Source organism: Phacochoerus africanus, chromosome 8 (genome assembly GCF_016906955.1).
Source record: "Phacochoerus africanus isolate WHEZ1 chromosome 8, ROS_Pafr_v1, whole genome shotgun sequence".
Classification (NCBI taxonomy): domain Eukaryota; kingdom Metazoa; phylum Chordata; class Mammalia; order Artiodactyla; family Suidae; genus Phacochoerus; species Phacochoerus africanus.
Window position 1 is genome coordinate 149,679,656 of NC_062551.1, and position 26,506 is coordinate 149,706,161.

At 47.5% G+C, this 26,506-nt stretch overlaps 1 protein-coding gene across 4 annotated transcripts in view; it reads left to right on the forward strand.

Moving 5' to 3' along the window:
* KANK4 (KN motif and ankyrin repeat domains 4) overlaps window positions 1–26,506 on the forward strand; it is a 73,729-nt gene that overhangs the window by 24,689 nt on the left and 22,534 nt on the right. The window contains exons 2-5 of one of the 4 annotated variants that reach the window (XM_047788840.1): window positions 7,955–8,200; window positions 14,627–14,714; window positions 21,120–23,054; window positions 24,325–24,436. In XM_047788840.1, the coding sequence (XP_047644796.1) occupies window positions 14,636–14,714; window positions 21,120–23,054; window positions 24,325–24,436 (2,126 nt within the window). In that variant the 5' untranslated portion in view covers window positions 7,955–8,200; window positions 14,627–14,635. Of the gene's footprint in view, window positions 1–7,954; window positions 8,201–8,923; window positions 8,996–14,626; window positions 14,715–21,119; window positions 23,055–24,324; window positions 24,437–26,506 lie in introns of those variants that run through there. The other 3 variants (XM_047788838.1, XM_047788842.1, XM_047788841.1) reach the window with 3 other exon arrangements.

A 26,506-nucleotide genomic window follows, 5' to 3' on the forward strand; every position in this document is an offset into this window, starting at 1 on the left:
ATTCCCAGTAAACTCTTCTATTAAACTAATTTCTGTTGATGAATGCCAAGATTTATTAACTCTCAATTCATTATGTTCCTAGTTCCTTATAAAAATCCCATGTATGAGGAGTTCCCATTGTGGCGCAGTGGTTAAGGAACCCGACTAGGAACCGTGAGGTTGCGGGTTCAATCCCTGCCCTTGCTCAGTGGGTTAAGGTTCCGGTGTTGCTGTGAGCTGTGATGTAGGTTGCAGACGTGACTCGGATCTGGCTTTGCTGTGGCTGTGGTGTGGGCCAGCGGCTACAGCTCCGATTGGACCCCTAGCCTGGGAAGCTCCATATGCCGTGGGAGTGGCCCTAGAAAAGGCAAAAAGACGAAAAAAAAAAAAAAATCCTATGTATGAGGGTTCTTTCTGGGGGTGAAGAAAATGTTATAAAATTTGAATGTAGTCTTTTCAATAAGTGGTTCTGGGAAAACTGAATATTCATATGCAAAAAATGAAGCTGACCTTTATCCTAAACCATATACAAAAAAGACCTCAAAACGATTCAAAGTCCTAAACATAAGAGCTAAAACTATGAAGCTCTTAAAAGAAAACACTGATGAAAATCTTTATAACATCAAATTTGGCAATGATTTCATGAATATGATACCAAAGCATAGGCGACAAAAGAAAATATAGATAAATTGGACTTCATCAACATTAATTACCTTTGTGAAGTTCCCTCTGTGATGCAACAGGACTGCCAGTGTCTTGGGAGCACTGGGACACAGGTTTGATTCCCGGCCTGGCATGGTGGGTTAAGGATCTGGTGCTGCCGCAGCTATAGCTTAGGTTGCAACTGTGGCTTGGATCTTGTTCCTGGCCTGGAAACTCCATATGCCACAGGGCAGCCAAACAAGAAAAAAAAAAATTCCTTTTGTGCATCGAAGAAATCAAAAAAGCAAAAGACAAGAAAACAAAGACATCCTACAGAATGGGAGAAAATATTTGCAAAGTACATATCTGATAATAGATGAATATCCAGGATATATAAAGAACTTTTACAACTCAACAACAACAACAAAAACAAATGATTCAAAAATGGACAAAGGACTTGAATAGACATTACTCCAAAGAAGATATACCAATGGTCAAGAAGCAGAAGAATAAGTGCTCAACAATCATTAGTCATTAGGGAAATACAAATCGAAACCATAATGAGATAGTACGACACACCTAATACATTTACCTGGATGTCTATTATAAATTTTTTTAATGGGGAAAAAAAAACCAAGTGTTGGTGAAGATATGGAGAAATTAGAACCCTCATATGTTGAAAAGGGACTCTTCCTACACTGTCGATTGGAATGTAAATTGGTACAACCACTGTGGAGAACTGGTAGGGAAGTTTCTTAAAAGACCAAAAATACAATGACCATATGGTCTAGCAATCCCACTCCTGGGCATATATCCAGGGAAAACCATAATTCGAAAAGATGCATGCACCCCACTGTTCATTGTAGCACTATTTACAATAGCAAAGACATGGAAGCAACTTAAATGTCCATTGACAGAGGAATGGATAAAGAAAATGTGGTACACACCTACAATGGAATATTACTAAGCTATAAAAAGAATGAAATAATGCCATTTGCAGCAACGTGGATGGATTTAGAGATTATCATACTAAGTGAAGTGAGTCAGACAAATATGATATCACTTATATGTGAAATATAAACAAATGATACAAAAGAACCTATTTACAAAATAGGAACAGACTCGCAGATTTAGAAAAAAATTTATGGTTACCAAAGAGAAAAGGTAGTAGGGAGGGACAAATTAGGCGTTTGGGATTAACATATACACACTACTGTGTATAAATAATCAACAAGGACCTACTGTATAGCACAGGGAACTCTGCTCAATATTCTGTAATAATCTACATGGGGAAAAAATCTGAAAAAGAATGGATATAGCTGAATGACTTTGCTCTATACCTGAAACTAACACAACATTGTAAATCAACTATACAATGATATAAAATAAAAATTCTGTTAAACTGAAATACACACAAAGAACCCTCACGTGTTACTGGTGGGAATGTAAAATGGTGCAGCTGCTTTGGAAATAATTTGGCAGTTCCTCAAAAAGTTAAAAATAGAATTACCATATCAGCCAGTAATCTCACTCTTAGGTATACATCCAAAATAAATGAAAGCAGGAACTTGAACAGATACTTGTATGCCAACGTTTACAGCAAGCAGCATTATTCACAATAGCCAAAAGGTGGACGCAACCCAAGTGTCAATTGATAGGTGAATGGATAAACAAAGTGTGGTAATGTGTATAATGGAATATTATTCAACCATTAGAAGCAATGAAATTTTGATATACACTACAACTTGGATGGACCTTAAAAACATACAAAGTGAAATAAGCCAGACCTTGAAGGATAACTAGTGTGTAATTCCACTTACGGAAGGTACCTACAATAGGCAAGTTTATAGAGACAGAAAGTAGAATAGATGTTACTAGGGCTGGGAGCAAGAGAGAATGGGGAGTTATTGTTTAGTAGGTTACAGATTTTATGTTGGAGGGATGAAAACATTGGGGGGTATAGAGAGAGTATGGATGGTCACACAGCACTGTGAATGCCACTGAATTAATTCTACACTCAACGATTGTTTAAAATGGTAAGTTTTATGTTATATATATTTTACCACGATTTTGAAAATTACGTTGTGGCAATGTTTCCACAACTCTGAATTGTATAATTTATATGGGTAAACTGTACGGTATGTAGATTAATCTAAATAAAGCTGTTTAAAAAAAATCCTTTCCAGCTCTGGCAGTCTCTGTACTCCGTCTGCTAATCCATTTACTTATTCATTAATTCAACACATTGTTGTTGCATTCCTACCATTCCAACTGTTAGGAATAGGGTGATAAATAAAATAAATGCAATCCCTGCCCTTTCCTTGCTTAAAACACTGTGGTTTTAAAAAGTAATCATAGCTAACATTTACTGAGTGTTCATTACATGCCAAGAATTGGCACAAGCACTTCATGTATTTTATCTCATGCGGTTCTCACGACTCTGTACTGAGCTGGGCTCTTCTTGAGTAAGGAAATCTGCTCAAGGTCACACAACCAGCACTTGAACCTGGTCTACCTTACCCTGAAGTCCTTGGTCTTGACCGTTCATCATCATATGTGGCAGCTGGGTTCCAGCCATCTGGAATTGGGGTATTCCCTGGAGACCTGCCCAGCAGCCTTGTTTGTCAGGCTGGCCAATCTGGTAGCATTGCAGGGAAAGTTAAACTTGAGGTGGAATGACCCCCAGGTGGAAAATAAGGCCTAAGGTCATGGAATCTTGCATAGCCATTTACAGTAATCATTATAAAGCAGGTATAAATATATTTTCTAAATGTTACGTGATAGAATTTTAAATACTAATTAAATTCATAATTGAATTTATATCATTATATTAATAGCTAATGTATATATTGTTTACTGAACACAGACTATATACCAGCCTCTGTTTTAAGTTGTGGACATGTATTGCATCTTATTATTATTTTTTTTGTCTTTTTTTTTTGGAGCTGCGCCCGAGGCATATGGAAGTTCCCAGGCTAGGGGTCTAATTGGAGCTGCAGCTGCCAACTGACACCACACCTCACAGCTATGCTGGATCCTTAACCTACTGAGCGAGGCCAGGGATCAAACCTGGATCTCTATGCATACTAGTCAGATTTGCTTCCTCTGAGCCACAACGGGAACTCCTCTTGCATCTTACTTAATCTTCCTGACAGATCCATGAATTCTAGGGTGTATTACTATTCCTCTTGTACAGGTGAGGCAGCTGAGGCCTCACAGAGAGGTTAAGTACTTTGCCCAAGATTACAGTCACTGGCAAAGCTGGGATTCTAGCTCTGGTTTCTTGACTTGGAGTCTAGACTCTTAACCACCATAAAACGGCTCTTCAGTTATGTTAAAATATGCAAAATAGATGGACATTAAATAAGTTGTGTCAAGACAGTAGGATGGTGGTGATTTCCTACCTTGCCCCCTCAAATAATTTATTTTTTATTTTCCAAGAACACATCGTAATAATGATGGGGTTTTTTTTGTAGACCAAGAAGAGAAATCCAATGTCACTGGGACCTTTTCCATCTTCTTACTTCACTGTTTTGTTATATTTGACCTTGAAGTGGCCTGTGCACGTGCATAAACTAAGCCAGTGCAGTTGCACACACAGGCTCTGTGCTGGGAGAGGCCTCTCTGTTGGCTGAAGCTGCCCTGACTCTGCTGCTGTCTCCTGGGGTGGGTGTGTCCCCTTCTCATCACACTCTTATCAACACTGAGGATCTTTCTTTTTGAAATTGTGGGTTTTGGGAGTTCCCATTGTGGCACAGCAGAAACTAATCTGATTAGTAACCATAAGGTTTCGGATTCAATCCCCAGCCTCGCTCAGTGGGTTAAGGATCTGGCATTGCCATGAGCTGTGGTGTAGGTTGCAGAAGCGGCTTGGATCTGATATTGCTGTGGCGCAGGCTAGCAGCTATAGCTCTGATTCGACCCCTAGCCTGGGAACCTCCATATGCCTCAGGCACGGCCCTAAAAAGCAAACAAAAAAAAATTTAAAAATAAAATTGTGGGTTTTTTTTTCTAAGTTGCAAGAGAGTTTGGGTCATACCACGGTTAAGAGCAGCACATTAACTGGATTTGAATCTTGGCCTTTGTTTTGGTACCTGCGCAACTGCTCTGAGCCTCAGCTTCGTCCTTGGATAATAGAAATAACAGTATTACTTTATAGGGCTTTTGTGGGCATTAAGCTGGCTGGTTTGGGAATGGACCTGGAGTGCCTGGCACAGTGTAGGGTAAGTAAATAGTAAGGGCATTTCGATGTTTCTCTAGCATCTTTGATTATAAATGTGTGCAGTTAAACATTTTTCAAATATTAACCATGGGTAGTTCTTCTTTTCTGGATGGTCTGCATGTGCCCCTCCTTCATTTATCTATTGGCATCTTGATTTAACTGTGTTTGAGTCGAGGAAGAAGCGTGTTCGGGAACGGTCTAATTGAAGGGAGGGATGAGGAGCAGAGGTCTTTTCCCCTGTGGCCCCGAGACCTTTCTCTTTCTCCAAGGAGCATTTTTCACTGGTTAGTGCAGCCTCCTCTCTCGCTGCAATTGGCCCTGTTTCCGCCCTGAGAAATTTTCGTCTGTTTTCAAGGAGCAATCTTTGGAATAGCTCATTCCCACTGGACGGCTACACCCGCAGATCTCCCACGTGTGATGTCTCCGTCCAATTAAGTTGCGTCCCATCCGCGTGGCCGTGGCCGTGGCTGTCAGGGGTCTGCTCTGAGAGGCTCTGTTTCAGCAGCACGTGTGCCCCAGTAGCGTGCCCTCCTCAGCACAGACTGCCAAACAGCTGACCTTCCCCCAGCAAAGTGCAAGAGCCTAGGGGCCGCTTAGATAAAAGGCACATTCTTCAGATAGTTCTACTTCTTTTTCCTCTTGCCTAGCACTGTCTTGCCGGATGTAGATGGTCCACCTTTTTTTGTTTTTCTAGGGCCAGAGGGGACCTGTGCCTAGAAGTCGGAGGTTTCTAAAAGGAGTCAAACCTCCCTTTGGCCGAACCCCACCAGAAAAATTCTAGTGGGTAAATGCGTTGGGTCCAGGGGATTCTTCGGGTGACCTGGTGTGAACATGAAACTGGCTTTAGTCTTAAGCCTGAGTGAGGTGTAGGGGTGTGGACATGCCAGTATCCCAGTAAGGCAAGGGCGGGGGGCTATGGAGGGCACCCCCCCCATAAAAGCTCAGATTCCCCCCTAGAGAAAGTTGTTGGTATTTCCTAGGAAGATCTTCCCTAAAAGTGAGGTCACTTTCAGGACGGCACCAGCACTGACGCTTACATCATGGCTTTTGTGTGTCTCCCGCCTTTACCTGCATACCCAGTCCAGGTCGTGTGGTGTAGAGGAAAGGGAATTAGACTAGAAGACAGAATATTTGCGTTTGAGTTGAGGCTTTGCCTTTTCTTAGCTTTGTAACCTTGGCAACTGACTCTGTTTTCTCATCTGGAGGGTGGAGGGTACCATTCCTGGTTCTGCTCACCTCCTTGCTTGACCAGGGAGGTAAATGAGTGTACTGGGAAAGCGTGAAAAACACAAAAGACAGAAGAATCTCTCCTCCTTTTAGAGACATAGGCAGTCAGTACAATGCCTGAACTAGCATCTCATGTGGAGCCTGAAGAACTGAAAATGCTACCTGTCTCCAGAAAGAAGGCTGAAATAGGAGGGGGGACTTGGTTGCAGGTGTGTGTGTGTGGGTGTTTTCCTATGAATCTTTTGTCCTGGCATCTGAGCCACACTGAGCTGTGGCGTTGCTAAGGGTTTGTATTGCCTTCCCTCATTCTGCAGTCTTTTTCAATGTGATGAGAGGCCTGGCACCTGTTGGAAAGGAGAGGTGCTTTCTTGGTACTTAAGGGGATAGCTGGAGAGCTCACCTGTGTTTAGAGCTGTCGGTACTGCGGAAAAATTCAGTTTCATAGATTTTATGGAACATCTAGCCCATGATGCTAGTCAGGGAGACAGACATAGGGACGGTACTTCAAATTCAGGTGACAAACTGTGACAGTCAAGGGAAGACAGGAGCAGTGGAAGCAGGAAGGCTGGCCACTGCACACAGAGGGGATGCTGAGCAGAGCTTGGGGGATGTTGGGTGTTTCAAGAAAAGCTGAGCTCTGCAAGTAAGCCTCTCACCATTGTGTCTTGGAAAAGAAAGAATTTATCCTGGGAGAGGAAGAGAAAGATTACCTCTGTCATATAGATAAACCAGAAAGGAAGAGTAGGTGGCTAGCAAGTCATGGGATCTGGTGAAATGGGGAGCTCTTTTTCACTCAGCTTCCTGGGGCAATGTCTTATGCCTCTAGCCATTCTCTAGCCAATTTGGAGGGGGTGCTTGATCATCATTTAAAATCTATCAGAGAGGCAGCTTACTCCTCAGTATATTTTTTTCATATAACCTCAGAATTCAAGGAGCATTTCTGATTATTTTTTTATTCTGATCCTTTGGCCTATGTACTCATTTAACAAGGGAAAATATATTTGGCGATTGAAAAAAGTGGATGTTGGTGTCCATAACCTCTTCCATCACATTATCCCATGCCCTGCAGTAAATCTGTCAACCTCCCTCCAGAGCAAGATGCTCTAGAATCTTCCGAAGAAAATAAGAAATGCGACCCAGTGTAGTGGAAAGACACAGAATTCTACCCCAAGAATCTGTGTGTGTGTGTGTGTGTGTGTGTTTTAGGGCTGCACAAGGGGCATATGGAAATCCTCAGACTAGGGGTTGAATGGGAGCTATACCACAGCCACAGCAACGCCAGATCCGAGCCTCGTCTCTGACCTACACCGCTCACGGCAACCTCAGATCCTTAACCCACTGGGTGAGGCCAGGGATTGAACCCGCATCCCCATGGATACTAGTCGGATTCATTTCTGCTGAACTACAACGGGAACTCCTACCCTAAGAACCTTCATTTTAATCCGTATTCACTCCTGGGTGAGCCAAGAGAAGTCACTTCATTTTCCTCCCCTTTAAAGTGTGGTTGGTTGCTCAGCTCCGCCTGGCTGTCTTAAGCTGGTGTGAGGCCCACGATGCCAAGTGCCTTCCAAGTGTCCTGGGCAGGATGCAGGCAGCACGTCAGGGTGACACTTGGCTCTGGCATCAATTTCAGTGTGGATTAGACAGGAATCTGCCCTGGCCTCTGAAAGCACACTCTGACAGGCAGCATCTCTAAAGGTCAGAGCTGCTTTGACATGTCTTATTGACAGGGCTTCATTTCCTAGGACGGACTCATTTGGTTAGAGCCACAGAAGGTCAAGGGGATAAGGTCTTCTAATCCTTTTGTTGAGCCTGTACACAGGAGCCCAGAAGCTCTCCTGGCCCTGTGTTGACTGCACCCGCCCCCTCCCGTATCTCCTTCAGCTCCAGTCGCGGTGCTGGATTTGCAGAGCCTGGAGCCTGTGCCTGCGCCTCACACCTGCCTCTGCTCCAAAGAGCTGCGGCTGCAGTGGGCTGGCTGAGACTCCTTACAGCGGCGCCTGCCTGGGACACCCTGGGACCTTCCTCCTCCACAGCTGCCTTCTCCCCGGCTCCTGTACCCTCCCTTTCTGAAGGCACTGGTTCGTGCTGCAGCGAGAAGCCCTGCCGGGAGCTGGAGGCTTACAGTAGGTACTTCCTGGCTTTTCTCTTTCTGCCAGAATTGAGTGCATTTCGGTGCTGGGGCATCAGACTAGAGCGGCAGGAAACAGGAGCTGCCAGTCTGGTCCTGGGAACTCCCTGGTCATTGTTTTCTTCCAGCTCTGTCCCGTTAGACTTCAGTCACTGATTGATCTGGGCAGTGAGAGGTCTGGGGATCCCTCGAAGCAGCTTTGCTCAGCTGTGGGACCCAGGACGAGGACCGGGGCGGGGAGGAAGTTTCTAAGGCAGAGCATGGAAGAAAGAGATGCACCACGGGAGGGGTTCAGCTCCTCAAGAGGCTGTGTTCTCATTAGGAACAGTTTTATTAATGAGCCACTCAGCTGCAGGGAAAGAGGAGGAAAAGCGTAATTAATTATGACCCCTCACAGATGAGCGCCTAGATTCGGGGGAGTCGGGGGGGGGAGCGTGTGCACCGTTTCAGCATCTTTAGATGTGTCCCTCTGAACTGGTAGCAGCTCTGGGAACCAACTTTCCGATTGAATGATTTAAGCATTCTTCCTCTTTCTGCAAGATCCAGTGTCAGCTTCTTGAGCACTGAATTCTTCCCTGACCCCAGTCCTCTCTTCTCGTGAGCAAAAAGGAAGTCAGTATTTGCTTTTCCAGCAAGGTCATGGATCACCTGACAAAATCTTTAACAGCTGGGGAGCCGGTGCTGCTGTGCTGAACTCATGGGCGATCCAGCCCAGCAGCAGAACCCGGCTTTCTGGGAGGAGGCGGTGGCTCCTCCGGCTCCGGGCTGTGGCAGGGGGAGGATGCCAAGGGAAGGTAATGTGGTCACAGCTTTCCTCCCGACAGTTTTCTCTTTTTCATAAGGCTCCAAATTGAGTTGCTGCAATGCAGGCAAAAATGACAGACACTGGCAGAAAAGCGTGGGGATGCAGTTAATGAGCTTGTGTTAATGTGTCGTTTATTGAGCGTGAGTTATTTCTTTGCTTCCTGGGTCAGGGGGAAGTAAGCCGGTGGGAGAACTCGGTTGGCAGAGTCTTTTTCAGGAGTGTGGCTCACTCTCCCGGTGCCTGGGCTTCAGCTCTCTTAATGTTAAGCAGCACTGTCAGATGCCTTCTGCTTCTTAGAACAGGGGACATTCTCACTTGGAGACATGGGACCCTGGAGTGGGGAATATGGGAAGCTCTCGACCTTTGGGGAGACCTGTAGGCAAGGTGTGAGTAATTTCCCCCCCTCCTTTCAGAAAGAGCATTTTGTATTTGCAAGAGGTTGTGCAGGAATTGACAGATTGCTGTTCGGTGCACCTACCTTGCAAATATTTGACTTTGTAAGGTTGAATTCTCCAAGAAGTCTCATGGCAATAAGGCTGTGCTTTGAGCCAAGCTTTCTTTTTAAGGAAATCCAAGGTGCTATTTATTTTGGCACGCAGCCTGTTCTGGGATGAAATATGGCATTTTTATTATTGCAGAATAAAGAGAGGTTTGCAGGGAACAAAAGTACAGAACGAGGTTTCTGTTTCAGGGCTAAGTAGAGGGAGGTTTCTTTCTATTTGTATTTGAGGTTAAAATGAGATTGAAAATGGCATCATAAAAAGAATAACTGGAGAGGAGAAGGGCCTGGGTCTATGCTGCCAGAGTTGGGCTAACCCGGAGAAACCCATGCTCCTGGGCATGGACCCTGCAGGAACCATTTCTGACATGGCCTGGTAGTTGCACATGGGCCATCAATGCTGTCTGCCAAGTGACTGCTCTTTGGTAGATTTTGAACTGGCCGCCTCAGTCCTCACCTCTTCACTGCCCATTGGCTTTGAGAGGCAGTACAGAGTGATGGAACCACACAAGCTGCTCTGCCCCTAATTAACTGGGTAACTCGGGATTGGCCACATAACCTCTTTGAGTCATTGTTCCACATTTGTAACTTAGAGATGATCTGCCACACGTTAGGATAAAGGTGGATAGAGATGTGGTGGGGAGACCGGGAGGAGGGTGGCTTGTGGCCACAGAAATGAGTCCTGCAGGAGTTCTGACCTTCAAAAGCTTAGTAGGGGGAAAGTACCAAAGAAAACTAAAGCTGTATAGGAGTTCCGTCATGGCTCAGTGGTTAACGAAACTGACTGGTATCCATGAGGATGCGGGTTCGATCCCTGGCCTTGCTCAGTGGGCTAAGGATCCAGCATTGCCGTGAGCTGCGCTATAGGTCATAGACGTGGCTGACATCCCGGTTTGCTATGGCTGTGGTGTAGGCCAGCAGCTGTATCTCCCATGCCATCCCTAGGCTGTCACACATGGCCCTAGAAAGACAAAAGAGAGAAAACACACACACACACAACTAAAGCTATATATACTCAAAACATCTAGCATATGATGAGCTCATGAAAGAGGCGGGACCTAACCGGGCATTCCTGATCCTGGGACAGGCCGTGAACAAATGAAAAGTTACATAATGCCAGGTATTACAGGGTTCTGAGCCAAAATTTAAAATGCTCTTGGATGTTACAAAATTCCACTTTAAAGGGGAATTCTGTCCAACAGAGCTATTTTTCATGTTCTGTTGTCTTGCAAACAAAGTAGCATGTATCAATGCAGCATTTTGTTTTCCATTCCACTCACCTAACCACATGAAACATCCACCCACTTAAAGAAAACCCCCTCAGCTAAATTCCAAGATATCTGTACCAAGGAGCACAGGCCAAAGTGGAGAAGGCTGGGGTGGGTGGGCCTGGAAGTGGCATGAGGAGGGCAGGACATCCCCCTCCTTTCCTGCAGAGTGTTAAGTGAAACTCTAAGTGAAAGCTTGCTCGGCCTCCGTGTTTAGAGAATCGAGGTGTCAGCTCCATCTTATTTCCATAGCCTTGGAAAGATTAATTTTAGAAAAATTCAAGTCTCTGGGAACAATTAGAGGTCTCTATAGAGTTCTTTTTTTAATGAAATTTGACCCCAAGTATGCTGCAGAGTTATTTGAAGCGCCATGATCTGATATAGGAAGGGCTGAATTGTAACTCTAACCAAAGGCTGTGCGTGTGATTGCACTCCCTGAGGTGATGGTGAGTTTGTGTGGCCAGAGGCCCCCCTGCACCCTCTTGCTCAGGAGGAGCTTTGCTGCTTGGTGTCCAGCCTCAGAGAAGCAGATCACGCTTTGGCCAGAAGGACTTAACAAAGGGAGCCGTTCTCCTCCGCCTGCCCAGAAGAGGCGTCACGTTCATGGGCAGAGGAGCATCAGGGGCAGGAATGCGTCCCCTCACAAAGATAGCTGGGGTGGCCAGGTGTTTACATATCACTTCCGTTCTCAGCACAGGCGTGGGGGCAGCTAGACTTGAGAGCGAATCCCGCTCCAATACTTGCTTGCTCTGTGGCGGGGAGGCGGCGGGGGGGGGGGGGGGGCGCTTTCAATTCGCTCAGCCTCAGTTTCCCTTCCTGGAAGATGGAGACGATGATAATCCTCTTGGGGTTAGGGGGAGACTTGCATGACGTGATCCAAGAAGGTCAAGTGCTCCGAGCTCTGCCTGTCGCTCAGCAAGGTTCTGAGGTGGGAGGAAGAGGGGAGCAGGGGGAGAGGAGAGGCCGTGATGATGGAAAGACAGGCTATGGGGTCGCGGGGAGGGTTTGCATCCTCGCCCTTGTCTTCCCCAGGCTTTCCCTTGAAGCTGCAGGGCGTCTCCTGCCCGACAGCGTCTCGGAGGCGCCACCAGGGCGGCGCACTGCTGACCTGAGGCATTGAGATCAGCAGAATCTTCTGCCAGGACCCTTCTCTTTCTTTTCGTTTTCCACTAAGTTATATGGACATATAATACTGTCTTAGTTTTAGGTGTACAATACAATGATTTGATAGTTGCATATGCTGTGAAATGACCACCACAATAAGTTTAGTTAACATCCATTATGTCCACTCAGGTACAAATGTTTTCTTCTGAATGAGAACGTTTAAGATCTACTTTCTTTGCGACTTTCAAAAATACAATACAGTATTGTTAACTATAGTCACCACTGTCACACGTTACATCCCCAGGACTCATTTATCTTATAACTATGAGTTTGTACCATTTGACCGCCTTCATCCATTTTGCTCACCCCTCACCCCCCAAGCCCTGCCTCTGACAACCAGCAATCTGTTCTCTATGTCTAGGAGTTCTACTTTTTTAAAATAAGGATTTCACATATAAGTGCTATCATAGAGTATTTGTCTTTATCTGACATATTTCACTTAGCATAAAGCCCTCGAGGTCCATCCATGTGATTATAAATGGCAAGATTTCCTTCTTTTTTGATAGCTGAACTCTGTCTCTCTCTATATATATAGTGAATATATATATATATAGTGTGTGTATACATATACATATATGTGTGTGTGTGTGTGTGTGTGTGTGTGTATATATATATATATATATATATATATATCACATCTTGGGTTTGTTTTTTGTTTTGTTTTTTTTTTTGGTCTTTTTGCCTTTCTAGGGCTGCACCCGTGGCATATGGAGGTTCCCAGGCTAGGGGTCTAACCGGAGCTGTAGCCACCGGCCTACACAAGAGCCACAGCAACGCCAGATCCGAGCCGGGTCTGCAACCTACACCACTGCTCACGGCAATGCTGGATCCTTAACCCACTGAGTGAGGCCTGGGATCAAACCTGCATCCTCATGGATGCCAGTCGGGTTCACTAACCGCTGAATGGCGACGGGAACTCCTGTATCACATTTTCTCTATCCATTCATCCATCATCATCCAAAACAACAGGTTATTTCAGAACCTCCTCTTTCTAACAAGGGTGACCCTCCCTTGGCCGTGGGCAGAAACTTCCACGGCTCTCCACTGTCTGCCTCCTTAGCGGCCACTCTTAGCCTCCAGGACCATCAATGTTCATCCTTCTTCTCTGCTCCGGATCAATGCTGCCCCTAAGTTCAAGTGCTTGTGGCCACAAAGGTCAGCAAGGCCCTTTGTGTCTGTGATCCTTCTGCAAGGAGCGTCTCTGCGGACGGAAACCCCGCCTGCCCTCCGGGGCTCCATGGCGCCTGCACCAGCGAAGGCCCTCTGGCCACCTTCATAGAACATGGTTATAGACAAACCAAGACCGGAGCAGGGAGATGACTTCAGAGTGAGCAGAGGTGCTCACAGAAAAGGATACGTGATACTTTCTGTCAGGCAAACGTCAGACTTCCTCTTTCTTGGCAGGTCTGATGTTTCCCAGCCCTCGTCTCCATTTTATTTGCTGTTACCCATTTTCCATCCGGGGTTGCTGGGGGCTGCTCCTTATCCTTCTGTTCCTCCCAATTCCCCCCAACTTCCCCCCAACTTTGTCCTTATCCTTGGTACACTTTTCTGATCTAGAGTTCATCGTCAAGCACATTGGAATTCCTAAAACAACCCCACTTGCACTGCTGAGGTGTCACAGATAACTTATTATTCTGATGTGTGTGGCGTTACAATCATAAAAAGCCAATTTCCTGCATGATTTATTGTATTGGGGGCAGGAGCCAGGTTGTTTACCATGTGAAGAAATAGTCCAGAAAAAGAATTGAAACTTTGAGGAGAATTTATGATCAAACCTCAAGGGACCCTAATTCAGAGTCAGGAGAGGATTCTGCTTGCATGGTTACTGATGTCTTCGGGCTCCTGAGGGCAAACTGCCCCCTTGTTCTGCCCACGGTTAGAAACCATGCCTAACTATCGGCTCCTAGTCAGTCCTTCCAATTAGCTCATCTTTGTCTTGAATCTGATTGGGGTGTCACAGATCATTTATAGGTGCTCCGGGTCCAGCTTTTCACAAAATGGATAATTATTTTTTATTTTATTTTATCTTTGCTCTTTAGGGCCGCACCCAAGGCACATGGAAGTTCCCAAGCTAGGGGTCTGATCGGAGCTGTAGCCAGCCTACGCCAGAACCACAGCAACGCGGGATCCGAGCCATGTCTGAGACCTACACCACAGCTCACAGCAATGCCAGATCCTTAACCCACTGAGCGAGGCCAGGGATTGAACCTGCATCTTCATGGATACCAGTCGCAATTCGTTTCTGCTGAGCCATGATGGGAACTCTCAGATTATAATTCTTTTACCATGATGGAGGTGTGACTAGATTTTAGGTCTTGGTCTTTTGGAAGGAGCACTGTGCTGCTGTCAGAGCCCTGGGTTCAGTTCCTTCACTAATATGCGGTGAGGCCTTGCACAGAACAATTAATTTCTAAGCCTCATTTTCCTCATCTGCCAAGTGAGGGGGCTGGATCAGATGCTTCTTTTGGTGTCAATCACTGCAAACATTCCACGAAGACACACACAAGATTGGACTTTGGGAGTGTGTGCAGGCTTTTACTCTCCCTCCTTGGAGGGCTCTGTGCTTATGGACACCCTGGGAGAAAGGCAAGGATGAGTGCTACTTTTTTTTTTTTTTTTTTAATGTTCCCTCCATTCTTATTCTAACTGCATTGAGACTCTGTTTTTTTACCCCTCTTTCTTTCAGAACACTCCAATGAATTTTACAGACTTATTGGATGAAGAGTGCCTGAGAAACTGGCAGCCAGCCTTCCCTAAGATGGAGAAGACAGATGGTAGGCAGGCTCCTTGGTATTCCCTGATCTAAAGTGAACACTTGGGCTGGAAAGGGATCCTTACCATAAATCCTGGAAATAGCTTAGGGGAATCCTGCGGGAGACCGTCCCCAAACAGGCGGTGCTGGGAGACCCAGACCCTGTGTTTCAAGCATGATCAAGAGCAGGTGATGGGAATGACAGTGAAACCTTATGTCTATACTAGACTTGTGTAATTCTTGGAGTGTTTCTCATCCCTTCCCAGCACCAAGAGGGGAGCAGGGTGATCTCACTCAATCAACTCATTGTGGAGATGAGGAACTTGAAGTCTAAGAAAGAGGCGCGTATATGGAAAAAGAGCCCCCATTCACACCTGTGTGATCCTTCAAGGCATTCACTTCTCTGCACCTCACTTCCCTCATCTGTCAGTTAGTTGTGCTGTGTAACAAGCCGCTCGAAAATTTATTCATTTGAAGATATTTATTATTTCCCAAGAGATTCTGTGGGTTGGCTGGGCCATCGTTCCAGGCTGGGTCGGCTTGGCTGATCTCTGCTGGGCTCATTCATCTATGTGTGTGGTCTTCTGGGTGACTTGTCCTGATGGTTTAGAATGGACACGCTCACATGTCTGGTGGTTGACTCTATGTCCCCTGGAGCATTGGTAATGATTTGGCCATGTGTCTCTTACTGTCCAGCAGGCTAACTGGGCTTTGTTCACATGGTGGCAGAAGGGTTCCAAGCACAGCAAGACAAACCCCAATGTGCAGGCAGTTTTCAAGTCTCTCCATTTGTTGTTGATCCACTGGCCAAAGCAAGTCTCAAAGCCAGGCTTAGGGTCAATGTTGAAGGGAAGTATACAAGGCTGGGTTGTAACTGTGGCTACTTTTGCAAACAGTCTGCCACACCTCATCCATAAGCGGATATTAATATTAAAAAAAAAGGGGGAGTTGCCATTGTGGCTCAGCAGTAATGAACCCAACTAGTATCCATGAGGATGCAGATGCGATCCCTGGCCTCCATCGAATCTGGGGATCCCGTGTTGCCATGAGCTGCAGTGGGGGTTGAAGATATGGCTTGGATCTGGCATTGCTGTGGCTGTGGTGTAGGCTGGCAGCTCCAGCTCCAATTCGACCCTAGCCAGGGAATTTTCATATGCCGTGGATGTGGCCTTAAAAAAAAAATTTACTTCACAGAGTTGGTAAAGGACTAAGTGAGATAATGCATGTAAGGTTGTTGAGTAATAACTCTCCGAATGTCCTAATAAATGTTCCCCTCTTCCCCTCCCCAGGAAACTTGCCAAACGTCATAGACTAGACCCTGATCCCCTGACTGCTAATGAAATGCTTTTTCCAGATCGCCAAATGTCGGGAAACAGGGGCGCCTATATGGCCCCTCTCTGGTGCAGGACTTAAGGACCAGACAGCCACGCCAGCCCTGCCTCTTCTTTCTTTCTAAATGCAGTTACCATATATTTCGAAAGTCTGCCTCTCTCCCCAGAGAGCTGCCTTTTCAGCGCATCCCTGGAAACGGTCCCACAGAATACCAGCTAATTCCCTTAATGCCCCGGGGGCCTGTCATCCCTGCCTGCCTCATTTGTCCCCGCTCAGCATCCTCTGCAAGGCTGCTTGCTCTCCACGTGATTACCCACAAGAAGCTGAGAACGGCACCCCTCTCTTCAGGCACACACGTCTCACAGCATAAAGGCAGAAGAGGGAAAAGACAGCCTCCACTGTCTTGGCCTTTCGAAGAGGCTCATTTAATTCCCATTCTTTCCGGTTGTAGTTTTGGCCCCTTTCTCTCTAGTTTCTGTTTTTCCCATTTCCTTCAAAAACAGCATGGAGGCTCTGGACATGGTTTTCTCACTTTAAGTGCCTCTGATGGGTTTGCTCACCTGCCCCCCACTCTACTTTGTCCCTCAGGAAAACGACGACGCCACCTCCCTGCTTCCCTTGTATCCTCCTAATCCCCTTTCTTGTGTCGGTATGTAACTCTTAGTTATGACACTCTTTGCAGGTCCTTTCCAGGGGCCTCGTGAGCTCGTGTGCTTTCAGATGGAGACTCTGTAGGGAATTCTAGCTAGCTCTGAGCCTCGGATATCCTCCTTTTGCTTCTCCCCTGACTCATCTCCCCAGTTTCTCCCGAGGTATTTTCTTGGACTCTCACTCCCTCTTGAGGCTGTTGCCCTCACAGTTACATATTCCCAGAAAGCACATTCTCAGCGAATCCCCTCCTGCCCCGTCTAGAACCAGCCCATCCTCGCCTCTGGGCCCCTTTGCTGAGTACCTGTGCCTTGTTCTCTCCTGTCCCAGTGCGAACAAGCACAACAACTCTCTGAGCTGGGTATTGTTATCCCCACATTACAAATGGCAAGATTAAGGCATAGGGAATGTAAGCAATTTGCTCAGAGTCATAGAGGTAGGAGAGGACAGAGGCAGGAGTCAAATCCAGCCAGTATGGCAGTGGGTTTCTGCTCATTTTGAGCAGAAACAGTCGTCCTAATTAATTCTTGCCCTCACCCAGTGCCTGGAATTCTGAGCTCCTGCATACCTATCACCAGGTGGAATTGAAAGGAGCAGAACTTAACGTGAGCTTAGATCCCTTAGCACATCAGATCAAGCTCCCTCTTCACGGTTCAGCATTTGTCTTTTACTGGGAGAAAGAATGCAGAATGATGGGTGGCAGGCAGAGAAGCACAGTGTGTGTGTGTGTGTGTGTGTGTGTGAGATATATCCCATAATGCTAGCTTGGAAAAGCACCTATTAAGCCCGTCGTCCTGGGTAACTGCTCAGTCTCGCAGACTTCTTTTGGTTCACCTCACTCTCCCTTGTGGAAGATTTTGCCTTTGAATTCACTGTTTTTCATTTGATGCTATTATTGTATTTGTGCTCTGGACCTGCTCCCAGAGGCCGATGGGCAAATCAGTGCATTTCTACTGAATTGAGGCAATAAGCAGATAAATAATGCAGTCTCTCCTTTAGAGAGTTCTTTGCCTTCTGGGTCATAAATCTGCTCCCTGTTTAACTTTAGACAAATATCTCCTCTCTGACTTGGCTTGTCCCTATAATCCAGGAGGCTGCTGAGTGGACCAGGCCCAAGAATATAGCGCATTTCACCTGGGAAAATGAACAGAGAGCAAGTGCTGTCATTTACTGAGGACTACGAGTGTAGTTTCTTTGAGGGGAAGTAGGTTGGTAAAAACTCAGTGGGAACTTATTTGGAGTTTTTGGGTGCTGGAGGAGCATTTATTCCTTATCTGCCTTGAGTCCGGATATTTGCCCAGAAACTCTGAAACCCAACTTGGACCAACCCCGTGGATCAGCACCAAAAACCCTCTGATGTCTCCCGTTACCTAGAGAGTGAGGTCAAATCTTTTTGCGCACATACACATGGCTCCCTATCTGGCTCTGACTGCCCCTTCCAATTCTTTCTCTACTCCTCACCTTTCTCTTCCACCCTTTAAGTTCCAGCCATATCAACAGCATTTAGAGAAGAACCCGGAATTACTGTGCAATTTTGCACCTCAGTGCATCTGCACGTTCTTGGACATATATCTAATCTGTCCTGGCTGTTTATGGCTGTGTAACAAACCACCCCAAAACTTGGTGGCTTAACACAAGCATGTGTCATTAACACAGGTGGAGCTAGGTGTTCTCATCTGGAGTCCTTCCAGTCATTGAAGTCAGATGGTGGCTGAGGCTAGAGTCATCTGAAGGTCCTTCTATTCATGCCTGGTACCTGGGCTAGGAGCTGGAACAGCTCAGGCTGGCCAGGCATCTCTCTCTATCGCTCCACATGTCCTCTCTGTGGGGCTTCTTGGGCTTCCTCACAGCATGGCAGTCCCCAGGGAGGTTGGACCCCTTCCTTGGTACCTGGCTTCCCACTGAGTGTGCACAGGATAAGCCCCAGGTGGAACTTAACAGGCTTCTTATGACCTAACCTTGAAATTCTCTCAGTGTCAACTCTGCCATTTTCTTTTGGTCAAAGCAGTCACAGTCCTGCCCAAAGATTTAAAAGAGTGGAAACATGGAGCCCAGCGCTCAACATGGGGGGTTTCCCTCGCCCATCTAGAGAAGGCAGGAATTGATAATGGCCATTTTGGAGATAAACAGCTACCATGTTTTTTATCTGCCTGTTCTCCTAGCAAATTGCTATTTATTCATTTAACACCCAGTTATATGTCACTCTTATGAGGTCATCCCTCTCCACTAAAGGCAGATAAGCTTCTAAGTCCAAGAAAATTATTCTGGAGAAACTAGGAAAATAAGTTGGGAAAGAAGACGTCCTTCAGCAGGTGTCTGTTCCCACCTGTGTCACATGGCTTTGTACTTGTTGGTATTTCACTTACTGGACCGTGTGTGTGTGTGCGCGCGCGCGCTTTTTAGGGCCGCACCCGTGGCCCATGGAGGTTCCCAGGCTAGGGATTGAATCGGAGCCACAGTTGCTGGCTTACACCACAGCCACAGCAACAACGCTAGATCCAAACCGCATCTGTGATCTACACCACAACTCACGGCAACGCCGGATCCACAACCCACTGAGCGAGGACAGGGATCGAACCTGCCACCTCATGGTTCCTAGTTGGGACTTGTTTCTGCTGCACCATGACGGGAACTCCTGACCATACTTTTTTCGAGGAAAGGGCTACACCCAATTCATCTCTGTAGACTTAGGGTCTATCTTAGCAATCCACATGGGCGCTCAATAAATAGTGGTTGACATAAGTGAATTGAATTACTGTTATTTTGTCATTTTGCCCCCAGGGCCTATTATTCTCAGACTCAGGCAAAGAGTCAGATACAAAGTCAGATACAAAGGATCTGAGGACCCCCCTACTGTGTACCCAGCAAATCAACTTCTATGAGGGGGCTTCAGTTCTCTATAATTTGGGCTTCCACAAAGACAGTAACTACAATATTGAGCGTGTATTGAATGTTTATCATGTGCTAGGCCTTGTTCTAAGCACTTTATATGTATTAATCAGTTCTCGCAGTCTTATCTTACCTATTATTATGGCCATATTATAGATAATGAAACACAGGGAGGCTAAGTAATTTCCCCAAGGTCACAGAGCTGAGATATAGACCAGGCTCCAGAGTCCGCCTTGTGGCCTCTGTGCTGTCCACTGTGTTCTCTCCTGAGCTCAGCATTTTAATGGAATGTTTAGAAGTATGTCACAGAGATAATAAAGGGGGGATCACATGAGGAACATCAAAGGACAAAGACCATTTAACCTGAGGAACAAGCTACTTTGAGACAAACCCCTATGGATACAAATAATCCAAGGACTGACTTGTTCTCAGCATCCTCTGTTGGAGTCGAGATCAGTGGTGCCTTGGTGTGATGGAGAACTTTCTCATCATGGTATCCCGATACTTTGGGTTGCCCTGAATAAACCTGAGTCCCACATCTCTTGGAGAATGTATGCCAGTGCCCCCCCCCCCCTTTTTTCTTTTTAGGGCTGCACCTGCGGCATACGGAGATTCCCAGGCTAGGGGTTGAGTCTGAGCTGTAGCTGCCAGCCACAGCCACAGCCACAGCCACGCCATGCTAGAGCCGCGCCTGCGACCTACACCACAGCTCACAGGAATGCCAGAGCCTTAACCCACTCAGCGAGGCCAGGGATCGAACCTGCATCCTCATGGATGCTAATCCGCTGAGCCACCACGGGAACTCCCCAGGGCCCTTCTTGACATTAATTGTCCCATTTTCCTCTTGTCCATTTTTACCAGTTTGTGAAAAATGCAGTGTTTCCTTACCTGGCGGGAGTTTTAGAAAGCGAAATGTGTTCATTAATCACTAAGCAGTTTTCAGGTGGAAAAGAGCACAGGCTGTGCATAATCACATGTTCCAACTCTCTCTGAGCTTCACATACCTGGAGGCTCAGCCATCCAAGGAAGCCTAAATAATGCAGAAGGCATGACTCCTTGATATCTCAGGCTTTAGCAAGATTTACCACCACCTATTTGAATAATGCAAGGTTCTTTTAAACTATCGAGACAATTGTGTATCTCATCCTTCGAAAACTTCCATATTCATAATTGCCGATTCGTACCCTGACTTGGCAAATTCCTGGTCACTTCAGTTCGGCAACTACATGACGCAAACCCAGAAGAACAGTGTGAGACTCTTTTATGTTGCTGCTCCGGAGGCAGATTCCACACTAGTAACTGAGATGATATCCTGCAAATTGGAACCTATTCCCTCTACCTATTTCCGTGCAGACACTGGCTAAGTACACACTGATTTAATAACAGAGCTTCTCAGCACAGCCCAAAAGGCTGGGAGCATCTCCGCGTAAGTTAGGCTGGAACATTTAGGAGAAGGCCCATGCCAGAGCGTTAAGTCAAAATCCCCCACATCAGGCCCCGCTGCCCTGCAGTGCTCATTAACGTTGTGCTTCTTCTTCACTTGTCTCGTGTCTCCCAGCCAAAGACCAGTCCTCTCAGAGGGAAGAAGAGAAAGAGCCTCCAAAGGGCCACCCTTACTCCGTGGAGACCCCCTACGGCTTCCACTTAGACCTGGACTTCCTCAAGTACGTGGATGACATCGAGAAGGGCAACACCATTAAGAGGATTCCTATCCACAGAAGGGCCAAGCAGGCCAAGTTTAGCACTTTGCCCCGAAACTTCAGCCTTCCCGACAGCGGGGCTCGCCCCCATGCTGCTCTTTCCCACCCAAACTGGTCCCCAGCCGTGCCGAGGAAGGCGTCACCCGGGCCAGAGGCGCGAGCCCACTCGCTGCCGCTCAGCGAGCCCCCCGCCGCCGCCAGCGGGGGTGATGTGAGCTACCGTCGGAAGGTCCTGCTGGCGGAGACCGCCAGGCAGGTGGAGGCCGCTGCGCCCCCGGAGTTGGAGCTCATCTCCGGGAGCGCACGGCCCCAGCTTCTGAGAGCATCCAGCATGCCAGCCACACTGCTGCCAAACAGGGCCTCGGAGGATCCAAGCCTAAACTCAGGTTCTCCCGTCCTCCTGGCCCTCCCCCCACTTCAGGGTGAAGGTGGGGTCTGCGACGGCGCCTTTGGCCCCGCGGAAGGATTTTTGGCCAGTTTCCACAGCTCCACCCCGGGAACAGCACCCCAACCAGAAGTCCGAGAGTTGGGAGACCTGGTGCCCGGGATTCCAGAACGGATACAGGAGGCGGCTGAGCCTCCAGAGGGCGAAGGAGAGGCTCTAAATCACCTCTCTCTCCCAAGTCCTCTTTTCTCACCCCCGAACGTCTTGGTGGTCCTAGAAGATGCAGAGGAGCAACACAAAGGCGGAGAAGCGGAGGCGGGGGTCATGACCTCTGGCTCCCCCACGCCAAGCCCCCCACCTCTGCCATCACCTATCCCTGAGAATGAGCTTTCCCTGGACGAAATCGAGCTCAACATCAGCGAGATCCCCCCACCACCACCTGTGGAGGTGGATGTGAGAAGCATCGGCATCCGGGTCACGGAGGAAAGCCTGGGCCTCGCCTCTGTGGACCCTGGCAGCATCTCCAGCCTGAAGCAGCAGCTCTCCGACCTGGAGAGTGAATTGTCCGAAAGAACTGAAGAACTGGCCCAGGTCAGAGCTGCCCTCCAGCGGCAGGAGGAGGAAATCCAGGCCAGAGGGCAGAGGATTCAAGAGCTAGAGTGTACTGTAGCTCAACTGGCAGAAAAGCTGAGCCGCAGGAATACCAAAGAAGCTCAGGGCCAGACGGATGCCATGGTCAACACTGACCCTCTGCACGGACTCTTGACCAGGGAGTCGTGTGACAAGAGCATTGGGGTCAACCTTATGGGCAGCATGGGATCTGAAAGCTGGGGAGCCAGGGGAGAGGGGAATGGCCTCTTATGGTGGCAGGACAGCCACAAAGGGGGAGATCGGAGCCCAGCAGAACTTGTGCCACCACCCCAGCTGTCACTGCCACAGGGCCCTGAGGTGGTCCTCCCCACTTCTTTACATAGCTGTCTCTCCACTGAGCTCAGGATCGAAGAAGGAGGCACTGAGCAGGAGGGAGGCCCTCAGGTGGAAGCAGAGAGTCTGGTCAGGGGAGCAGGAGGCTCTCCAGGGAGCAGCAAGAGACAGGCTCCCCCAGAGGGGAGAGGGGAGGCCGGCTCAGAGCTGCCAGGGAAAGAGCGCCCAGGAAGGCCACCAAGCTCACCCACCGATGCCACTATTGGGCAGTACGTGAAGAAGATCCAGGAGCTCCTGCAGGAACAGTGGAGTTGCCTGGAGCATGGGTACCCAGAGCTGGCCCGTGCCATCAAGCAGCCAGCCTCCAAGCTCAGCAGCATCCAGAGCCAGCTACAGAGCTCCCTCAACCTGCTGCTGTCAGCCTATTCAGCCCAGGCTCCACCCCAGAAGGAGCCCCCAGGCCCCTCTTCCTCCCCACCGATGGGTAAATACTGGTGCCTGAGACAGGGAACCATTTCTCCTTTACTTGATGAGTCAAAAGGGAAAAGGGTCTTAATTGCATGCATATGTTTTGTTTTTTAAGATTTAAGCATCCCCAGGAACTCACCTCCCCAGGGAATAAAAACTGATCTCTGTTACAGTGGAGTCTTGGTACCCCTGCTCTTGTATTTGCTCTAACATTTGCACCGACGGCAGGGCCACCATGTACAGCTGCACTAACAGCACCAGGCACAAATATGCCAGAGGGTAAATAGGAGCTGAAACCCAGCCCACACTTGCCAGGCCTGTCCAGAAGGGTGCCTCTTTCTCATTTGCATTGTGCAGAGGCAATGTCTAGGGCCAAGAATGGCCCTGGCTGTGAATGCTTTAAACCTCTGCCTTCCTTAATTGTTTCGTCTGCTCTTGCATTCCTGTGGTTCTCCCCGGGTCTTGTACATTAGAGCTTTTCTGTAGCCTGGTTTTGGAGGAACATTATATTTAGATCTGAAATATTTTATGGAATATTTTCTGTGTGTGTGTGTGTTTAAGAAAGAGAGAGACTGCGTGATACATTTGGAAGTCGACCCTTTGGCTAAGCGGCACTTCCTCTTGTAAGAGATTGCACCCTCTCCTCTTTCGAGTTAAGTGGAACCATATTTTGCTTTGCTCACGGGCAGCAACGTGTGAGTCTGCTTTTTGCTGCGGATCACAGATTGGCTGCTTCTCATTATTTTGGCGCTAGTTCTAGTCTTGCTCATTGTGAATTGCCTCCTGTACCTCTGAGCTCAGCAAAAAGAAGACTTGTGCTCTTGCTCATGTGTTTTCCCTGCCCACCCCACATCACAAGTGTCAACTGTCTGGTGAGCCAGGAAGGATCCCTGAGCTGCCCTGGAGCAGAGGTGGGTGCTGGGCCAGGGGCTGGGAGATCCGTTCTCCTGCTCAGCTATTCACGGAGCCAACCTGACTAAGAGCTGTCCCCAGACTAAGAGAGGGATAACAATGGCACCCACGCCACATGGTTCACTAACTCTCCAATAATTCTCCTCCGTCATCACCATGTCAAGGGTTTGTGAATGAGAATGATTTGGCAAACATGGGCCAGAAGGCTGGGCCCCCCTCAGAGACCCTCCGAATATTTGATTAACATTATCTAGTTCCCTTTGTACCTCTTCACACACCTGCAACCTCTGTCCCCTCAAAGCAAGAGGTGCGGCTCTGCTGCGTTCTGGGGCGTCCCCAAGATCATTCTAACCTGTGATGTTGTGTCTGCCTAGAGATCTCCCCGTCGACCAGCCTTAAATCCATAATGAAAAAGAAAGACTATGGCTTCCGTGCAGGAGGTAATGGGACCAAAAAGAACCTTCAGTTTGTTGGGGTTAACGGTGGGTAAGCATCGCTCGTGAAGCCCAGACTGCCTCCACACTACCTATCCCGCTGCTGTCCTGAGCACTCTCTTTTCCTAGGGGGAAGCATCTGGTTTTCATTCTCCTTCAAGGGACTTCATCTCAATGGCCCTGTGAAACAACTCCCCCTCGGGTTTGCATGTGTTTGGCGCCTTGCCAGCTGTGGTAGTCTGTTGGATCCTGTGCTTTTACTATGTCTTGGCTTTGGTGTCCCCCCCACCCCCACCCCTCTCGGGGGCCAGGATTCAAGGTGCCTTCTGGGAGTTTGGGGGCACACGAGCCCTTTAAGGAAGATATTTAATCTTAATACTGAATCTAGGACAAACTCTGAATTGGTTGCATTTCAAGTTTCATCCTTTTAATTTCTGCCTTCCTTCAACGAACTTATGGCAAACCAAACCCACGTTTTTTTTTAGGATAAAGAAAAACAACTGATGTCTGTTGACTCAGAACATGAACCAGACCTTATACAGTCTAGAGAGTAAATCATTGGATTTAGAATACTTTCTAAATCAGTCATTCAACAAACATTTATTAAATACCCATGATGTGTAAGGTGGTAGGGATTAAGAAAAAAAAAAAAGTTAAATCATGGTCCCTGCCTTTAACTCCCTGTTAGGACATGGACAGAGATGAGACAGAAGTAAAGAGAGAATACTGACAGGCTGAGATGAACTCTAGATGAGAAGAAAGCAGAGGATGCTGGGAAAGGCCAAAAGAGGGGCACCTGGCCCAGCCAGGGGTGGGGCCGGGAGGCTGCCTGGAAGGTTGGAACGCCGGCTAATTCGGGTCACATCAGAAGGAAGACACTAGATTCAGACAAGAGTGGCATCACTGTTGTTGCAGGGAAATGTCAGAAATGATGAGATGGGGTATCACAGGAGGGTTGCTGTTCAGACGCTGTAGCCCAAGGAAAAACCACTTTGTTCTGAGCTATCACTAGTTTGTGTCCAGAAAGGAGCATCAGCCTAACCCCAAAGTCTAAAGCAGGTCCTACCTCTCCCCTGCATAAACACCGGCACAAAGGCCAGCTTTGTACCAAAACCTCGAAGTCCATCTCGTGACTACAGCCTGCCTCATCCCTACCACTGGCTCCTCGCCTTTCTTCCTGCAGACATGCCAAGTCAGGCTGATCTTGGGGCCTTTTCATTTGCTGGTCCCTCCATTGAAAGTGCTCCTCTCCCAGATAGCCCTCAGTCCGTGCCACTCTGCTGCAGGGGTCCTCAACCTTGTTGCACTTGGAAACCCTAGAGGAGCCCTAAAAAATACTGATGCCTGGTGCTCTCCCTGAAGACTCCAGTTTAATTAGTCTCAGGTACAGTACAGGTATTGAATTTGAATACCCTTAGGTGGTTGTAACATGCAGCCAACGTTGAAAAATTCTGTTCTAATTAAAGTAGGCCCACCTCCCATCATGCTATCCCATGGCCAATTATTATTTTAGTCATTGTTCTTTTTTTGCCTTTTAGGGCCACATCCATGGTATATGGAAGTTCCCAGACTAGGGGTCGAATTGGAGCTACAGCTGCTGGCCTACACCACAGGCACAGGAATGTGGGATCCAAGCTGTGTCTGTGACCAACACCACAGCTCACGACAACGCTAGATCCCCGACCCACTAAGTGAAGCTAGGGATCTAACCCGCATCCTCACGGATAGTAGTTGGATTTGTTTCCACCGAGCCATGACAAGAACTCGCTTAGTCATTGTTCTTATTATCTGAATATACTGCTTCTGTGTTTATTTTCTGCATTTCCCTACTTAGAGTATAAGCTCAGTTAGGACAGGAACTTTGGTTATAGCATTTAGAACAGTGCCTGGCACATAGTAGGTGCTCAGTAAATTTCTGTTGAATGAATGAACTTCTAGGTGGGGTTTTTATGGAAGCAATTCTAAGACAGTAACTGAATTTAACATGTCCCCACTTTCCTAATCACTAAAGCAAAAAGTTGTTCCAAGCTCAGTAGAGGAAAAAATATCTGGACTTTGAACAAGAAAGAATGTGAGCATCCCAGGGAGCAGGCTGGGTCTGCAAATCCACTGAACACAGGGG